Raw genomic sequence first — 20,506 nt, 5'->3', positions numbered from 1 at the left:
CAACTGGTGTGTCAGTGTTTATTTTGTATTAAAGGGATAGTTCACTTTGAAATTAAATTTTGGTATGTTTTAGCTTACCTCAAGGGCATCCAAGATGTAGGTGTCTTTTTTTCCGCATTAGTTTCAATTTAGATATTTTTAGGTCAAACCGTTCTTGTCTGTCAGTCATATAATGCAGGTCTATGGTCACTATCTCAAAGAGCATGCACAGAGTCCAAATTAAAACAATTCCCCATCGTAAGTACACATTGATGGCCTAAGACACGAAACGAGCGGTTTGTGTGAGAAAACGAACAGTATTTATATCGTTTTTACCTCTTGAACACAGCCATGTCCAAGTGATCTGAGGGCGCGCGCGCATCCTGCTGTGTGACGTGTGCGCAGACTGGTGCATAGATATATACACTAGATGTCACCTTGGCTACTGCAGTTCATTGGAAAGAAACCGTAGCCAAGGTGACATCTAGTGTATATATCTATGCACCAGTCTGCGTACACGTCACACAGCAGGATGCGCGCGCGCTCTCAGATCACTTGGACGTGGCTGAGTTCAAGAGGTAAAAACGATATAAATACTGTTCGTTTTCTCACACAAACCGCTCGTTTCGTGTCTTAGGCCATCAATGTGTACTTACGATGGGGAATTGTTTTAATTTGGACTCTGTGCATGCTCTTTGAGATAGTGACCATAGACCTGCATTATATGACTGACAGACAAGAACGGTTTGACCTAAAAATATCAAAATTGAAACTAATGCGGAAAAAAAGACACCTACATCTTGGATGCCCTTGAGGTAAGCTAAAACATACCAAAATTTAATTTCAAAGTGAACTATCCCTTTAAACAGGGTTTCCGCGGGGTCTTAAAAAGTCTTAAAAAACGGCCAGATTTTCATCCTAGGTCTTAAATTTCATTAAGTCAGGTCTAAAAAAGGGTTTACCCTCGTTCATTTCCAGAAACGCTGGTCGCAGAAAGTTATTACAAAGTAGCAAAAAAGTATTGAGTAGCCTACAAAGCGGAGCCCTGGAGCAGGGGTCTCCAACACGTCGCTCGCGTGCTACCAATAGCTCGTGGCTTGATATGAGCTAGCTCGCCAGAGGCCGTTCACATATCGCGTCTTTTGCGCGCTCAAGTTTGTTCAAATGTATAATTGAAGCGACGCGCTAAAAAATTTTACAAGTCGCAACGAGATGAAAAAAATCTAAACTTTTCAGAATGCCGCAAAAGCACCGCAGGTCATGTGACAGGAACCAACCAATCACCCCTCTCCATAACATTGAAAGCTCAGTCAACATGAAGGATGGGGGTGCACCAAAACACTACTAATAAATATAAGCTAATGTGTAAATGTCAATAATTTATCTTTTTTGACTCATTCTTTTTATAAAAAATTATTTAAAGGCTGAAATATGAGGTTTATCTTTGTATAAAACCTTTTTTGTCAAAACTTTATTTGAACTTGTACATGTTAGTAGTAGATAACATTTTGCAAGACACTCTTTTAAAATCTGGCCATAATTTTTAATGGTATTTTAATGTTTACGTAAACAAAAAGTGCATATTGATGCTAATCAATTTGTTATTTGCTGTTTTTCGACATAAAACTTGTTGAATTGACTTCATTCTGTAGTATTAGTACTTTTTGAACAGGATTCTGTGATAACCGTGATCATTTTGGTCACTTTAATCATCTCATCATTTCCTCTCTAGTTATGATCAACTATGATCTACTAAAATTTAATTAGTTAAGATACACTGTGATTTTTTACATTTGAACATGACATTTTTCTTCTTTTTTTACATGTATACACAGACGGTTCATGGAACGTTAGGTTAGATCATGAAAATTTGCCTAAAAGTCATGGAAAAGTAATTTAAATTTATTGGTAGAAATGTGTACAAACCCTGTGCATTTCACATACCTTTACTACTTTACATTACAGGTCTGATGAAGAAAGACGGCCAAGAAAAAGGCAAATGAGGCATACTGAAAAGAATGAATGAGACATTTAATAAGACATTTTTACTTCTCTTACCATGTATATTTTGACTTGTATTCTCTGCTATCATTTTAGGCACAAAAGGCAAACAAGTGTGTTAAAGTTTAAATGTGTGCGGCTTAAGGCCTCATGGGTGTAAGGTTGGCTGTTTTTAAAGGAATCTTGCATTTTCTAAAGCAGTATCATGGCTAACATGATCTTAGATGTGCGTATGAAAAGGTTCTGTTTTGTGTGTTTTTGGTTACAGGTGACGTGAACTGGGGAAAGGAGATTGAGGAAAGTGTGTCAAGGATGTTAATGTCTAACCACAGATGTATATGTACAAAAATCTAATTAATTTGTACAAACAGATATGTATATGTACAGAGAAATGTATATGTAAAGTTTCACCTATCTTTATCAGAACTAATTAAACCGTTTGATACCGAAATAAATAACAATAACAATTGTCTTGGCATGTTATTCATATACAAACAATGCTGGTATTTTAACTATAAATCTTTTCATTATCAAGTAAATCCATAATTTATACATTTTAATAACATATTGAGACTTGCTGAAAATATTCTACTTTTATTTAAATGTTAATAGTTAAATGTTAATTCTTGTAACTGTAATACTGAAATAACATTAAAATGAATAAAAATAACTTGAAACTAAGTTTGTTGACATTGCAATGTGACAAGACAAAATAAGTAACTGGATTATTGCTTGGAAACGTAAATCATGAAACGTTTTCCCCCAAAAAATAACAATATTTATAATACTATATATTATTACCAGATATAAGTAATTAACAGATTCAAAGTTTTGTTTTAGTACCATGTATACAGGTGAAACTCGAAAAATTAGAATATCGTGCAAAAGTTATAATTTTGACGATTATGGCTTACAGATTATGAAAACCCCAAATTCAAAATCTCAGAAAATGAGAATATTAGCCTACATGAATATCAATAAAAAAAATTAAATACAGAAATGTCGGCCCTCTGAAAAGTATAACCATGCATATGTATATAGTTATATATACTAAATATATTAGTTTCACCTTTTAATTTGAATGACTGAAATACACGAACTTTTGCACGATATTCACATTTTTCGAGTTTCACCTGTAAGTCATAAGCATTGTTTTCAACCGCATTTCCTGTTTACCGTGGCGTCGACGTCATTACTGTGCCACTAACCAATGAGAAGCGTTATGGGCGTGCAGCCCCCGCCCCAGGTGTAGCCCCGCCCCTATCTGCAGGCTGCAGCCGGGTGGACTTCGAGGGTAGAACTGACGGGTAGGATGGAATGTCAGGACACCGGTTGTAATGAAGAGTTTGCAGGACCGTGTCTCTCCGCCCGGTGGCGCTGTTTCTCTCCACTGATGTGCGTCACTGATCTGGGCAGCTCTGATCAGGAAGAAGTTGTTACACGTGAAATCACCGGATCGGACACTGACTGGAAATATCTGACACTGAGTCACAAGTGTTCGCAAGAACTTCTTGACTGCTGTCCTTCTCTCCCGGGAAGACTGACCGAGAATACAGGAGAGCGGGTAACGTTACGTGTGTGTTTGTGTGTTTGTGTCTGTTTGTTTTTCTCATGGTTACACTGTAACGTTAGTAATAACAGGTGATAACTGTGAGATGTGGATCAGTGCTCATACTGTAGCTCATGGATCTGTCTGGACATGTTCCTGGATCATCCACATCACAGACAGGGAAAGTTTATGATGAAATGATCACTTATTAATGAGTAATTTGTGCAAAATTGTTTTATCTTGCTTTTTAACCTTAAAGTCTGAATAACCAAAGCACGTGTGGTTTTGGTTTAGAGCCAGGTTTATGTAAAATGTTGCTGTTTGCTGTAATAGAAAAACGAATATAGGGCACGTTATATGTTTTGCACTAAATATAACATGTTGTATCCTTTACAAAAAGTAGGCCTACTATGGTACCAGAACATTGAAGACAGGCCTATCAGATATTCATGCTTTTGACATGATGCTTCAAAGGACTTCAATGGTGTTATATATGTGCTTACATTGTAATTATAACACAATAATGCATTTATTACATCCATATTCCATAAATGCTGCCTCATAACTAAAACGATTGTCAGAAAGGGGAGCAGCCCTGTTATCACCTTATATTGTTTCAGTGAACTGACTGAATTTTTGTTCATCCGGGGTGAAAGTCATTCTGCTGTCCTCTGCATGCTCTATTGTGTGAATACACAGGCCTTCACTGGGTGAATGAGAAAAATCCCAGTTATTCTGCTGGTTTTACTTTCTGTTCCAGTGCATGTGCCTGGAAATGTATGCGGGAATGTTGCTGTGATCCTATTGGTTCATAATTTAATGAGGAAATATTGCACAAGCATTGAAATGCAGAGAGGTTTTCAGAATCAGATAATAAATACAGCAATCTCCAAAAGTATTTGGACATTTAATTTATACATGAAAATAAATGAATGTCTTTGCATCAGCTACAGAATATCAAGGCAAGTGTCAATAACAAGTTGATAACACAATCAGACTTGTCAAGGAAAACATTTCACAAACAGGACGTTCTTAGGTTTGAAGTGATATAGCAGTTATGAAACAATGATTATATTGTTGACAATGCAGAGAAATAGTGACTCTTTGTGGTTATCAGTGTAAGTTGATCATCTGCATTTTTTATGTGATTCTCTACACCTGTGGTTAGCACACCTGTGTGAACTTGAGGAGAATTGACTTCATACATCCACTAACAATCACCAAAACACCAGCTGATTAAAAGACATTGAGCATAAGTGAGGAAGAAAAGTTAGTGAAGACCCTTGTGAAAAAGAAGTGCACTATAAATGTGCTTTGCACACTTGTAGTTGTACTTCAACTCCAACGTGTTTATTTAAAAAACAAAACAACTTGCAGATAATATAATATTTATGAATTAAAAGGCCATTTAAGTATAGGCTACTTAACTTATTTCATAAGTATATTTCTTAATACACTGAAGTACATCTTAATGTTTTAATCATCTTTTGTCATGCTTAATAGAAGTGCACTTATTTTGATGTGTTGACTAACATACAAAAGCACATGAAAAGTACTTGATTATCATTTTAACTGTAGTGTGTTATTCAAAGTTAATATATTTTAAATGTACTAAATTTCATCATTACAAATGTGTAATTACAAATATATTTAAATACATGACATACAAGTTTTAATAGAATTACATTAAAAGTATATTCTAGTTGACCATAAATGCTTGTCATGCATTCAGCAGGACACTTTAACCATATTTCAAAGACAATAGAAGTAATTACATGAAATTAATGAAATGACACACACAGATGCACTTAAGTCCTATACTTAAGAGGGTAAAAAAACACACTCTGTTAAGTCCAGATAAATGCATTAAATACACATCATTGCATTTAATATAATCGATAATACATTTTCATTTAATTGCAATAATGCAATCAAGTGTACGAAAACATTGCATTCATTTTGCACTTATGTATATTCTTTATAAGTATATTATTATTTCTTTAATAAGTAGTCTTTCTAAAAGTATGCTAAAGTCTACACCTTTTCCACAAGGGGAGAAAAGCTCCTGCCGCATTTGATGACGCTTCCTTTGATATTTTGTATCTAATTCAATTATTCACACGTTTTATGTGTGATTGTAAACCATTTTGGAGCCACTGTATTTATGAAGATGTGGCCATGTTAGTTTTTATTGGAGGTATATGTATATATATATTCACTTGTCTCTTTCTTTCCTGTGTGCTTGAAGCACCGGTGAGGTGATCTGATTCCTGCTCTGCTAAATATAACACAAATGGCCCCAAACCGCCCAAGAGCCGCGGCGTCCCTCTGTGAGCGCGAAGCTCAGACCCGCTGTGCACCCCAGCTGTCCCACGCAGCCCTCTAAAAACCATAATTACTCCACTGAAAGTGTGAAACTTTATGAGCTCAAACACAAGTTATTTTTCTTTCTTTTTTGGGGAAATTGAAGGTTTTACAGAAAGAGTGCATTTTATATGCATTTTATTGATCAAGTCTTTATTGGAGTTCACCCTCACGACATTATATGATATAGGGGTGTAACGGTACACAAACATGAGAGACGGAGAAACAAACAAACAGCTGAATCAGCCTATTCCCATTGTAAGTGCTGTCCTCACTGTACAGGACTACACATGGGGCGTTTGGTGGGCTACAATGTACCCAGCACACATATACTTTAAAGGAGCGGTATAATGCCCCTTTTTGCAAGATGTAAAATAAGTCTGATGTCCCCAGAGTGTGTATGTGAAGTTTTAGCTCAAAATACCCCACAGATATTTTTATATAGCATGTTAAAATTGTCCCTTTTTGAGGGTGAGCAAAAACGCGTCGTTTTGTGTGTGTCCCTTTAAATGCAAATGAGCTAGTGCTCCCGGCACAGGGGGCGGAGCTTCAAGAGCTCATGTGTTAGCAAATCCTATTTTCAACATGGACTCACCCTCTTTGTTGTGTGTTCACGGTGGCGGGATTTATGTCAATTCTAGGGTTAGTGATGTCAGGTTTGTTGTAGTCCTTAAAAAACTATTTCTTTAAAAGCAAATATCTCCCTTTGCTTTGAAGTTTGAGCATCGTAACTTTGCAGATGTTGTTGATGCTCAAACAGCAACATTACACACTAACTAAAGTTACAAAAGTGAAATCATACTCAACCACCCCTTTTAAGTACATTTAAAATATATTAACTTTAAATGTAAATTTGAATAACACATACACATAAACAGTAAAACAGTTAAAATTATACTTTTAGTGTGCTAGTCATCTTTAAATCACAACAAACGATTATTAAAACATAATGATTTAAAGTTTACTTTAAAATAAAACTTTTAATTTAACATTATTACAAAGTGCACTTTTTAAATCTACTTAAGTGTGTTAAGAAGCATAATCGCGTGGCCTTGATTATTGAGTGGCCTTTTATTTAATTTATATAATATATTATGTACAAGTAGGCTTAAAATTTAAATATAATAAAAATAAATATAGATGTAAGATTTGAAGTACACAACAAGTGTGCATTCAGTAAAACGAAGCGCACTTCCTTTCCACAAAAGTACGCATGCTGGTATGGTCTACACTTCTGCTGTCAGCTGATCCCAGATCAGTATGAGTGTGTGGATCATCATGTGGTCTGATTGAGTATGTTACAGTATGAGTCCAACGATGCATTGTCAGTACACTTGTTGATCATACACTCAAACATTACGTTCACACCTGCCTGTGCGTGTGTGTGTGTGTGTGTGTGTGTGTGTGTGTCGATTAAAGTAGAAGTGAGCAGTTCTCTCAGTGCCAGATGAAATCACAACATCTCGTCCCTCGTTCTCCTCTCATCCTCTCCTCTTTTCTTGGTTCTTCAGGAGAGACGCGTGTTTCTAAGTGCCACTATGCTATGGCATCTCTGGGCGGCTCCTTTGTGCAAATCAAATCCGATGACATCCTCTTCTACGAGAACTGTGGCGGCGGGAGCTTCGGGAGCGTGTATCGCGCCCGCTGGCTCTCGCAGGATAAAGAGGTGGCGGTGAAAAAGCTTCTGAAGATTGAAAACGAGGTGGGAGTGAGAGTCGCCCGGGCTTTTCATACACATGCTTTAATTGTCAGTGTGATAATCATTTTAATTGCCTCTCTGTGTGTCGACTCCAGTCCGACCAGCGCGGTTACGCCTCCTCTCTACTCTACGCTCGCACAGCGTCTTTTGTGAACTGAAATTCATAGACTATGTCTTTAAGAGAAAATTGTCACATAATTAAGTCATATTAGTTTCAGCTGAGTGCAGTGTTTGTCTTTGGGGTGAAGTGTATTTACTTTTAAGTGCTGGATTCATTGTTGTCTTTGTTCTTCGCATGTAGTGATTTTCGAGCATAATGGCTCTGGTAATGTTTGGGATGGGACCATTTGGTCGGGGGGGGGGGGGGGGGAAATTACATTAAAAATTATAATTTGATGGAGGAACTAACCGCTTAAAAAGTTAGTAAAATCACACAAATGTAATGTATCATCAGCAGTTTAATAAAACTTCAAATTCATCTGATTCACTTCATATTCCAGACTTTTTAAGTCAGCTTTTCACTTAAATTGTTGTGCTGATTAAATCATTTGGGTTACACTTTATTTTACAGTGTCCTTGTTACATATGTTACATGCACTTACTATAGTAATAACAGTAAATTATGCATAAGTACATGCAACTAACCCTCAACCAAACCCTAACCTTATAGTAAGTACATGTAGTTACTTAATATAAGGGTTACACTTTATTTTAAGGTGTCATTGTTACAGTGTAGTTATATATTTAAGTACTGAGTAATATTAAGCAACTACATGTACTTACTATTGGGTTAGGGTAGGATTAGGGTTTGGTTGAGGGTTAGTTGCATGTAATTATGCATAATTTACTGTTATTATTATGGTAAGTAGTAAATGTAACATATGTAACAAGGACACTGTAAAATAAAGTGTTACCAAATAAAGTGTAACCCTTTATTTTAAGGTGATGTAGTTACATTGTACTTACTTAAATAAGTACGAGGCAATATAATTATCTACATGTCCTTACTATAGGGTTAAGGTTAGGGTTTGTTTTAGGGTTAGTCACTTTTAGTTATGCATAATTTACCGTTATTACTATAGTAAGTACATGTAGTAATGTGTAACTATGTCACCTTAAGATAAAGTGTTACCATTAATTGTAATGGACATTTCTTGTATAATATTAATAAAGAATGCACATATTGAATCTGCATTATGAATCTGTAGCGTATTGTCATGCTTTAATTCTTTGTGCTGGCTGTATTTGCAGGCAGATATTTTAAGTGTTCTCAGTCATCGAAACATTATCCAGTTTTATGGAGCGATCCTGGAAGCTCCCAACTATGGAATTGTTACAGGTCAGTAAAACAGGACATTTATTACAGTGTTTGCAAGGCTACTCAACGCTCTATTTTTATTATTCTCCACACAGACTCCATTCAAACTTTGCTTCATAGATCATTTTAGCTTTAGGTTTATTTTTTTATTTTTTATAATTAATACTTATTTTCAGCATTTATTCTTTTCTATATCATACTTTAAAAAATGTAAGATTGAAGTTGGAAAATAATGTAATTGTTTTCATTTGCATAATAAATTGTGATAGATCTTCCTTGCATCTATTTATCAATCTATATTACATATTAATACCCATATATCACTGTCTAATTATTTGTTCTTGCTATTTGTTCTTGACTTGCAAGCACTGGTACTTCCTTCAGGAAATGCTCGTTTCTCTGTTTATCTCAGACCAGTTTCATTTGCTTTTGGTTTATAATAAGCAAATAACAACAATAAACAAATATCCATTGGTCTCCAGTTTGTGAATTCACATAATGATATTTTCCACTTTAATAAAATGATCTGCCAGATTACCAGTCAATTTGCAGAACAAGTGTTCTTGTAATTTGATTGAATATATATATATATATTTTTTTATAAATAATAAAAATAAAAATAATAATAAAAACATATGTATGTAGTATGTATGTATATATATATATATATATATATATATATATATACACACATACATATGTTTTTATTATTATTCCGCTGATTCTTAATTACTGGGATAAATCAGACTACAGAAGTGCAAATATAAACGTTATCTATCAAAGATTTTTTTGTCCATGTGTACTGTATTGAAAATATTACATTTTTGATTAATCACGGATTAATCAGACCTCTGTCTGTAACGAGACGCGGTGTGTTAGTCTACTTCTGCTTCTGCTGTGCTGAGCGAGACTCAAATGAAGATGCAGTGATTGTAAAAGATCATAAAGTGCTGTGCAAAGAGTCTATGGTCTGCAGTATTGAGAGACCATTGAGTCTCTCTTTATGAAAAGTAAATATAATAAGAGAAGGTGAAGGTGACGTTTATGACCAGCTCACCTTTGTCAGCGAGGTTATTAATTTCCCCTGTGTATGTATCTCTGTTTGACACTGATAATCTGACCATTATATGATGTGTGCTCACAGTGACCTAAACCTAAGCTAAACATACAGTGTTCATGAATATTAGCAGACTCGACTGCACTCGTATGCCAGTGGTATGTGTCTGTATTTGGACACTTCACATTCTTTTGGGAACACTTTTTAATACTTAAAAAAAATCTAAAAATGTAAAAAATAACATACTTATTAAAAATCATATTTCCTCATGTTAGTCACATGTATCAGTAGGGTTGAATGAGGCATCTTAATCTCAAATAACTAAATAAGGTGTGTCTTGAAACGGGGTCAGAGTCCATAGCTTAGCACTCATATGTTTGTTTTTCAGCAAAAAGGGCTGTCAGAGTTCGAAACAATTTTTCAATTAATCGTTTTACCCGTCGCCCTTAAACAAGTACTACGCCATGCAAATAAATGACGTTACAGTTGTGTTTCCTCTTGTACGTAGATGCCAGTGTTTGTGTATATAAGGGGGTTCTGTGGTGTTTGCATGTTCCAGTGTATTTAGATGATGTCATTGAGTGTTTGAGATCAGAAACAGGATATTGTGAATTTCACTGCAAGTATTATATCACAGTACTTGATGACAGCTAACACCAGTAGTGCACCGCTGCCCAATACGACAGATTTGTATTTTAATTTGTATGTGTGTGTGTGTGTTTTATGGTAGAGTATGCCAGTCGTGGATCTCTGTTTGACTATCTGTCCAGTGCCGAAAGTGAAGGCATCAGTATGAAGCAGATTATGACCTGGGCCATGGACATCGCTAAAGGTATTATATACATGCACACACTCATAAACTGAAAAGAAAGATGACCCTGGTTTCACAGACAAGTCCTAAGCCTAGTCCCAGACTAAAAGGCATGTTTATAAAAGTTACTTAAATGTCCAAATTTAAATATACCTAATCCTGGCTTAAAGGGATAGTTCACCCAAAAATGAAAATTCTGTCAGTAATCACTCACCCTCATGTTGTTCCAACCCCGTAAGACCTTCGTTCATCTTCAGAACACAAATTAAGATATTGTTGATTAAATCTGAGAGCTGGATCACTCCTCCATAGGCTTCTCTGTAATTGAACCCTGTCGGCCTAGAAAGTTAGTAAAGACATCGTTAAAATAGTCCAAGTGACTACAGTGGCTCAACCTTAAGTTTATCAAGTGACGAGAATACTTTTTGTGCGCAAAAAAACACAAAAATAACAACTTTATTCAACTATTAATTTTCTCATGTATGGGTATGGAGTTAATATTGTGCCATAATTAAACAAACAAATCCAGCATTTTGCAAAGAAAAACTCGACTCGCAAACAAACAAGCAATGTGCAGGTACAAAATGCAGTGGAGTAACAAATTTGTATTGTGTTTTACAAATATAAATAAATGAGCCTAGATAATATTTCACAAATAAATACAAACCATCCTACAAATTGCATGTAACCTTTGAACAAATACCAAATCTAGTGCATACAAATGCATATCTGTCTGTTATGATTGTGAGACATAAGCTGACTGAATTCCAACTAAATAAATAAATAAGTGGGACCCTCCTTTCAATTAAATTAAATGTTCTCATTCATTTATGGAGAACGAAAGAAATGGACTCGTTCAGTAAATGTAACGTTTTTACAAAAATGTAAAAAAGCAACATGTAATGGCAGAGTTTCAGCTTATAGATTCCCCTGTCATAGAGAGAGTGAAATGCTACTAAGTGCTAATCTGTCTAGATATGTAATAAACATTTTACAAAAGAAAACCTTTATAAGGTTAATTATAGATAAAGTAAGACAGAAACACCAGTTCACTGGTCATTTTCCTCAGCTGTAGGCAAAGGCAAGTTTCAAATCAGTGCTTCTCCGGGAGACTAGCGCTAAATTAGCCTCTAGTTTAGCGCCATCTACTGGTTTAGAAGAGGAAGTTGCTCAACCGCATTTGTGAGAAAATCTGCCTGGACACATTTGTGAGAAAATCGAGCCGAGAGATCTCATAAAAAGTCAAGTGTCTCACAATCATAACAGACAGATATGCATTTGTATGCACTAGATTTGGTATTTGTTTTAAAGGTTACATGCAATTTTTAGGATGGTTTGTATTTATTTGTGAAATATTATCTAGGCTCATTTATTTATATTTGTAAAACACAATACATATTTGTTACTCCACTGCATTTTTTGCTCAAATTGACCTTTGTACTTGGACATTGCTTTCTGTTTGTTTGCAAGTTGAGTTTTCCTTTGCAAAGCAGATCAAGTTTGCAAAATGCTGGATTTGTTTGTTTAATTATGGCACAATATTAACTCCATAAATGGGCCTCTGAGGGAGTTCACGTAGTTTAACAGCGCATCGCTTCTGGGTCGTACGTCAGAACGTAGGCTCACTATTGGCCAGCATCACACGCATCACACACATGACCAGCGTCGGCCAATAGTGAGCCTACGTTCTAACGTACGACCCAGAAGTGCTGCGCTGTTACACTACGTGAACTCAACTCAAGTCTTACGGGGTTGGAACAACTTGAGGGAGAGTAATTACTGACAGAATTTTCATTTTTGGGTGAACTAACTCTTTAATCTAAGCCCTGTCTGTGAAACCGAGCCTACATGTTCTAAATGTAAAACAAAGACACATTTACAGTGGAAGCCTAGCACAAATGGTGATATCAAAAATATAACCATATATAATGATATAAGGACAGGAACATACCAATGCATACTTAGGGGAGACCAGGTTTTTGGGTGCTGTTCTGGCAGGCAGACAAACCGCTTTGACCAGCTTAAACCAGTTATGACCAGCAGGGAGGGAGCTTGCTGTAAACATTACACAGTTAATCTAACTGTAACTAACTTCCAGCTGTTTCTCTGACCTGGTAAGAGGAAACGAACTGATCAGTTTACATTATATATGTGCACGTCTTGCAGCGGTGCTGAGAATGCACATTTCCGTTCACATGTTTGTGTAAAATATGTTGCAGTATTTGGATTAACATTACACATGGTAATATGACACTGCTGTGATATAATCCGTTACTAATCTTGTCTGTGCAATTGCATTCAATCTTTAAAATCTGTAGAAAATGTACTTTCAAGTATTCATAAATCACTGTTTCAGTGGAGCAAACGACACCAGACAAGAACTGAAAGCATAATGTTTAACCAGAAGTTTATCTGGAAAAGGGCATTATAAATACACCACTGGTCAAAAGTTTGGAATAATTAAAAAACAAATTAAAGGGGTCATAAACATGTTTATTTATTATTATTTTATAGTGTTTACTGAGGTGCACTTATAATGTTAGTGTGATTTTTACATCACATAATTTAGAAATAATAGGCATATTTCCTAGCCTGATTTTAGCCTCTGATTTGAACGCTCTGTTTGAAAGGGCGTGTCTGTGTGAGACTTCAGTGCAAACGCCCACTGCTGTGATTGGCTGACATATTTGCATATTAAATAAGTAGGACTGCATGATATTGGAAAAAAACGAACTGACATTGCAATATTTAGTTTTCTCCAATATATATTCCAATATGAAAACAATTCATCAGATGATTTGAATAGCTCTATTTGTAAAAAATGAATCATGATTGGGGGGATTTTGTAGGAGAGTGCATCTGAGAGTGCGTTTATTAATTAATATCAAAATAATAAACAAATTACAAGCATTAATAAATACAACAAAACAAAGGAACTGTATTCAGGTACAGACATTAAATAGTCAAATAAAGTAAAATAACACTGCATAGTCTTCACTGTATAAATGAAATATAACTAATATAATTCATTAATAAAAAAATTCTTTGTTAAAGCTAGAAAAGTGATTTTCTGTTTCTCTTTGTTGTTTGATTAACATTGGCGACACTGACAGCCGCGGGTATATTAGGCTGCTGTCACTTTAAGACAAATGCACAGACCCAATATAATCACATAATCAGGATATGCATCCGTTTCCCTGTTTACAACACAAAACCGACTGTGTTTACGAGGATACTCGCAGAGACAGGCATTTTTACTTCATTTTGCATGCACATGTCTGTTCAAACTCGAAAGAAAGAGAAAGAGACTGACAGGACTGATAGAAAACACATGCAAATGATAAACTTTCACTCTATGATCGTTAAACTTTTAATTTAATCGGCGAATCACATGCGTTCCGAACCGAAACCGATCAACTACGATCCCTGAACATGACATCGTACACCGCGCACATCACATCGCAATATCGATGCTAAAACGATACATCGTGCAGCCCTAGAAACAAGTATTACATGTCAAACTCTCTCGAAATCTTTTACTTTGTTTTTACTTTTTACAGATGTCGAGATTAACTAATTGTGAAAAGTGTTGATCATAGCATTATATTTACATCTACTCCCATGGCATGACAGGTTGCAGCGATGAGCATTGTAGTTGATGACAAACATGACTGTTGAGCACTCTCACGAATGCTTTCATCACAACTATCAGTGCAGAGATTATGTAAGCGTGTAGACAGCGTCATTGATTATAATGGGAGTTTTGGCGAGAGTCCAGAATAAGGCCCTGTTTACAGCAGGTATTAAGATGTGTTTTGGTGGCTCGGATCACAAGTACATGAGGAGACACATTCCCGTTCACACCTGGTGTTTTAATCCAACCAAACCAAACTTGGGTCTTCAGCCAACAGTTTAAATCCCGTCTGGCTAGAGCTCTTCCCATAATGTTACTCATTAGATCAGTAGACGGAGAGCAGACGGTGTTTTGGGGCTGTTTGAACACATTCGACCACATGAGTGTTTACACTACGAAAGCAATCCGGTCGAATGTGTTTTCAACAACCTCTGGAAATGGTTGAAAGAGGATGAGTTTAAACGTTTTATTATTTATTACAAATATTATTTTCATGCTACTAAGAGAAACAATGTGAAGTTGATCGTTTGGCTTGAATTACAGACGCATAAACACCAATAAACTGATCAGTCACTGATCAGATCAGGCATTATAATTTACACGGTTACTTAAATGTTGTGGCATTACTGACGGGTCGATATCTTACAGTAAAAGTCTGTTTGCAAAGCCTGCGCCGAAATGTGACTGATTTACCAAAGAATCTACAGTGAAATGTACAAAACAAACAAATAATGTTCTCCCGAGACATTAAGATAGTTGAAAATAAATAACTTTCCTAGAATCAGGATCCTTTGGAAAAGTAATGTTATTTCTAGTCCATTGATAAAGTATCTCTCTTCACTCCTTCGAGCCAGTGGGCGGGGCCAAAGACGTGATGATGTAGAAGTTTGCGTTGATTTGATTCTACAGAGGCGGTCGTTTGTCGCACTATTACATCATACGTGTTTATGCACGTATTTTCTTATGCTTACCAATATTGCATTTATTTGATCAAAAATACAGAGGAAAACAGTAATAATGTGAAATATAGTTACAATTTAAAATGACTATTTTCTGTGTGAATATATAAAAAAATGTAATGTATTCCTGCCTAACTAATTTAATCCTGTAATTTGATGCGATTACTCCAGTCATGTGACACTTTACCATCAAGGGAATAAATTACGTTTCTAACTATATCACAACAGAAAACATTTCTTTAAAATTTTTATAATATTTAAAATGTTACGTTTTTACCGTATTTTTCATACAGCTTTGGTGAGCAGAAAATACTTCATTCAAAAGCTTTAAAAAACCTAATAATTCCAAACTTTTGAGGGCAGTGTACAAAAGTACAAGCTTCACATTTCTGCGATGAACCCCTCTAGTCCTCCATTGTAACCGCAGTACTGTAAACACATTTCATGTTTGTTTATACACACAGACAATTGGGAGAAGCAACAGATGTTGTTATTTTGACTCAAGTACTTCTTCAAGGACCTTCAGTGTAATAATAGCCCCTTTCACACCGGGTAGTTATAGGAACTTAGTTATAGGAACTAGCCACCCATGTTCCCATAGGGCCATTTTCCTGGTTGCATTCAGTAGGAAATCTGAATTTGTAGAACTAAAATTGTTCTCAGTTCCTGTGGTGCAAACACTGCAAAAAGTGGGTACTTCCGCCATTAGTTCTAAGGAGCTATGAAAAGGTTCCTCTTGTGCGAAAGCCCCTATTGACTAATAACAAAATCTTATTATAGTCTTTCACAATTTGTTTCCTTGTATGTTGTGTTTTCTCTCATAGGCATACACTATCTGCACGCTGAGGCCCCGTTCACGGTCATTCACAGAGACCTCAAGTCCCGAAATGGTTTGTAACTTTGTGAAATAAAGGTTGTATAAATATTTATTTGAGTTCAGGAGTGCTTGAATACTGTCTGTCTCAATGACCTGAAGACCTTGTGTTTCGTTTCAGTTGTGTTGACTGCAGATTCAGTACCCAAGGTACATGACCACTGTCTATTCATACAAACAGAATCAAGTTCTCTATATGTTATAAGTTCTGCATGAAAAAGTCTGCTGATTAACCGAACTCTCCGTTTCCTCAGATCTGTGATTTTGGGGCGTCTAAGTTTCACTCTCACACCACCCACATGTCTCTGGTGGGCACATTTCCCTGGATGGCCCCTGAAGTCATCCAGAGCTTCCCTGTGTCTGAGACCTGCGACACTTACTCTTACGGAGTGGTGAGTGTGTGAACGTCAGCGCTGGTGCTTCTAGCTACTTGCACTGAAAAAAGTGAAAAGGCTGTGCCATTCACTATTATTATTCTTCTGCCGTAAAACTTATCATGCAGACCTAGAGACTTAAAACTTGGCAAGATGGTAGATCTCAATTTGGGGAGATATTGACAGGAAATCACCCTAATCGACCAATAGGGGGCGCTATAGCGATCAAATATATGAAACCGCTCATAACCCCCTAGAGTAGACCGTCTGTCGTAGACTAATGGCGCTTTTCCACTACACAGTTCCAGCTCGCCTCGACTCGACTCGACTCGGCTCTGTTTGGTTTTCCACTGTGTAAAAGTTGTACCTGTACCTGCTTCCAGGTACTTTTTCTCGTACCACCTCCGGCGAGGTTCTAAGCGAGCTGAGGCGATACTAAAATGTGACGTGAAAGCACGGCAGGCTGCTAATTGGTCAGAGAGAATCGTCACTATTCACTGCGTCATCATTGCACGCGCCAGACGGAGTATCCTGAATAAAAAACAGCAAAAACAAAAACATCCAAAAACAGCATACACTCGATTTCCTCCATTGTCCTGTGTGTGTGGGTAGCGGGTGTGTCTCGCGCGTCTCGCGTAAAAGATTAAGTCACGGCAGTTTCCTGCGGCGTCGCTATGACGACCAGGTACTATTGTGGAGGTACTATCTGCAATGGAAAACGGAGCGAAAAGCGAGCCGAGCCGAGCCGAGCCGAGTTGAGCTGGTACTGGTAATGGAAAAGCGCCATAAGTGCCTTATATCAAGACGGACAAAATATATTTATTTTTTTGCAAACTAGTCCTAGGTTTTTCACCCAGTCGGAACCAAACCAGTGCAGAAATACTCTCTGGCGTATGAATATCAATAATTATCCAAAAAAAAGTTGAAATTTCGATTCACGGTTGTAAAGGGAAGCCAAAACGTTTGAAGTGTGGGGGCCTTTTTTACTAAAATGGCTGTAACGGAATGAGATATGTTCACCAAACTCGAAACATACACATACTGTATAGGCAAATGCTTAAGAGTGTGTAGCTTTTCATTTCTTAAACAACCATGTAGGATTCATCATGGATTCATCAAGCTCAAACTGTGAAAGAATGGTTGTGAGGAGCATGAAGAATCATTTTCACACATGAATCGTCTCCTCTGAGTCCAGACCTTAAAGAGTTAGTTCACCCAAAAATGAAAATTATCTCATTATTTACTCGCCCTCAAGCCATCCTAGGTGTATATTACTTCCTTCTTTCAGTCAAACATAATCGGTTTTATATGTAAGGGATAATGTACATCCAGCTGGTTCATCATGGGCTAATTTTCATTTTTGGGTGAACTAACCCTTTAAATTCATTGTCTTTGGGATGTGCTGGAGGAGACTTTACAGAGTGCTGGACTCTTGCATTGTCAATACAAGATCTTGACCAAAAAAAAAAAAAAAAAGATTGATCCCTGTCTTGATGGAAATAAATGTTGTGATGTTATTTCCATCAAGAGGTGCATCAATTTTTGGTCAGATCTTGTATTGACAATGCAAGAGTCCAGCACTCTGTAAAGTCTCCTCCAGCACATCCACACTAGAAAATTATCTTTGGGAAAATAAATATTTGTATTAATATTAAATCAATATTTAAGTTTTGAACCAAAATATAATTTGAGAAAAACGAATAAATTTGGCTGTAACAAATTAGGGAATTTTTTTTTTCTTCAGTTGGGTCTGTTGGCACAGATAGTTCTCTTTTTCATATAGCTGTGAATTATAAGCATGTTTCTTTCAGGTCCTGTGGGAGATGTTGACGCGTGAAGTTCCCTTCAAAGGCCTGGAGGGGCTGCAGGTGGCCTGGCTGGTGGTGGAGAAGAACGAGGTGACGGCAGGTTCTGATTGGCTGTGCCACCGATGAGGTGTGTTCGGCGGGTTGATGGGGGATGTTTGACATGTGTCGTGTGTGTTTTACAGAGGTTGACGATTCCCAGTAGCTGCCCAGCCAGTTTCGCCTGTCTGATGAGAAGCTGCTGGGTGACGGAACCAAAAGTAAGTAGAAATGCATGTTTACCTCGAAATGCAAATTAGGTCACATACTAGATCATGACCACAGACTAAACCAAACCCAGTCATGCAGGTTTGGAACGACATGAGACAAGGTGGATCAACTCTTTCACAGCGTGATTATCCTGTGAGATCTTATTTAGCAAATACAGTATAAATTGTTATGGTTTTGACACTGCATAGCAATCATACAGTAAACCTTGAGAATGACATACATTGGAGAGCATTAGCAATATGTTGCATTATACTACTAATACATTAATTATGCAGTGCTTAAGTAGATTGGTATTTGCTCCACGTTAAAGTGCAATGCATTAATGCATGGATAATAGATAAGACATGCTGTTTGGTTAGGACATTAATAACCGCTGTCTTTATTAATATATGACTGTCTCTTATCCTGACATTTTTAATTCATCCAATCAAAGTTCATTTTCTCTGCCTCATGTCAGGGCTTGTTTTTTTTCCCCTCTCAGTTTCACTGAACACATCTCCTCTGAACGCTCACACCCATTTAAGTGAGCTTCATAAATTCATGTTGGCTGGCGCTGACATCCGCCTGTCACTCACAGAGCGCGGGCGTGCCAGTATACTCAAATAAATGCGTATACTCAAATCATAACACTCAGATTGCAATTTAAGCTACACACAGCTGTTGTTCAACTCTGAAAAGTATCGTATGGACGTTTCTAAAGTGCATTAAACTGATGACAACTTGCAAACGTTTATGTAACGTTTATGAAAAAGCTGTTAATGTGTCACACGACCTGCTGCTTTATGAACCGTTTCAACCTTTCAAGTACTTGTGAAAAAGAAGTGCACTTAATTGTATTGAATGTGCACTTGTAGTATATTAAAAGTACATTTTTAAGAAACGGTACTTGCAGATAATGTATTAAATTAAAAGTTGGACATTTTCATGACTGTTTCTTAACACATTTAAGTACGTTTTTTATAACACATTTAAGTACGTTTTTTAAATTCAATTTGCAATAGTCACATTAAAAGTTGTTTTAATAATCTTTTGTCATACTTTATAGAAGTGCACTTATTTTGATGTGTTGACTAACATACTAAAGCACATGTAAAGGACTTGATTATAATTGTATCTGTGGTGTGTTATTCAGTATTACATTTAAAGATAACATATTTTAAAAGTACTAAATTGCAAGTTCATCATTACACATGTGTAATAACAAATATATTTACATGTAAATACATGACATACAAGCTTCAATATAGAAATGGCATTAAAGTATATTTTATTTTACCATAAATGTTTGTCATGCATTCAACTAATGCAATTGGAGTACTTATGAAATTGCACATAAAAATGTACTTAAGTCCTACATGTACTTAAGTGGGCCAAAAAACTCTTTAAGTTGCTTTTAATATAAATGTAATTACAATTGACTTTCAATGAAGTGTCCGAAAGCATTACATGCAGTGCGCACAAGTATATTATTTTTTAAGTATATTATTTCCATATTAAGTGCTCTTTTTAAAAGTATGCTTAAGTTTTTTTCACTAGGGAGTGCTTGTGAGATATTGGTGTAGTGTTTTATTGATCAGATCTGAATTTTAAATGCAGATGTTGTGATTGTGTTGTAGGACAGGCCGCTGTTCAAACACATCTTGTCCACGCTGGAGTCCATGTGGAACGACAGTCATTTATCTGACGAGTGCAACACGTTCCTGCAGAATAAAGCAGAGTGGAGGTACACTAACACACTAATGATTACATACTGCGCAAATATCAATATCATTTTCCTGCCGTTGCACTAGGACTGATTTACCACACACTGTA

The 20,506-nt window shown here is 36.4% G+C and overlaps 1 protein-coding gene and 1 long non-coding RNA gene across 2 annotated transcripts in view; both read left to right on the top strand.

The window, feature by feature from the left end:
* The first annotated feature begins 3,377 nt into the window (after window positions 1-3,377).
* The window catches only part of map3k20a (mitogen-activated protein kinase kinase kinase 20a), a 40,981-nt gene continuing 23,852 nt past the window's right edge, over window positions 3,378-20,506 (top strand). Inside the window, exons 1-10 of the mRNA XM_082176121.1 lie at window positions 3,378-3,544; window positions 7,405-7,595; window positions 8,844-8,931; window positions 10,698-10,799; window positions 16,196-16,261; window positions 16,367-16,395; window positions 16,500-16,637; window positions 18,431-18,517; window positions 18,610-18,684; window positions 20,311-20,417. Coding sequence (XP_082032247.1) covers window positions 7,437-7,595; window positions 8,844-8,931; window positions 10,698-10,799; window positions 16,196-16,261; window positions 16,367-16,395; window positions 16,500-16,637; window positions 18,431-18,517; window positions 18,610-18,684; window positions 20,311-20,417 — 851 coding nt within the window. The 5' untranslated portion in view covers window positions 3,378-3,544; window positions 7,405-7,436. The remainder of the gene's footprint in view (window positions 3,545-7,404; window positions 7,596-8,843; window positions 8,932-10,697; window positions 10,800-16,195; window positions 16,262-16,366; window positions 16,396-16,499; window positions 16,638-18,430; window positions 18,518-18,609; window positions 18,685-20,310; window positions 20,418-20,506) is intronic.
* LOC309503598 lies at window positions 8,476-8,725 on the top strand. Its single transcript, XR_014207769.1, has 2 exons — window positions 8,476-8,516; window positions 8,630-8,725. It is a non-coding gene; the product is annotated as an uncharacterized lncRNA (long non-coding RNA).

The sequence above is a fragment of the Leuciscus leuciscus genome (assembly GCF_965113295.1).
Source record: "Leuciscus leuciscus genome assembly, chromosome: 7".
NCBI classification, from domain to species: domain Eukaryota; kingdom Metazoa; phylum Chordata; class Actinopteri; order Cypriniformes; family Leuciscidae; genus Leuciscus; species Leuciscus leuciscus.
The sequence above is the reverse complement of the archived record's forward strand: the minus strand, read 5'-3'. Positions and strand labels throughout refer to the sequence as shown.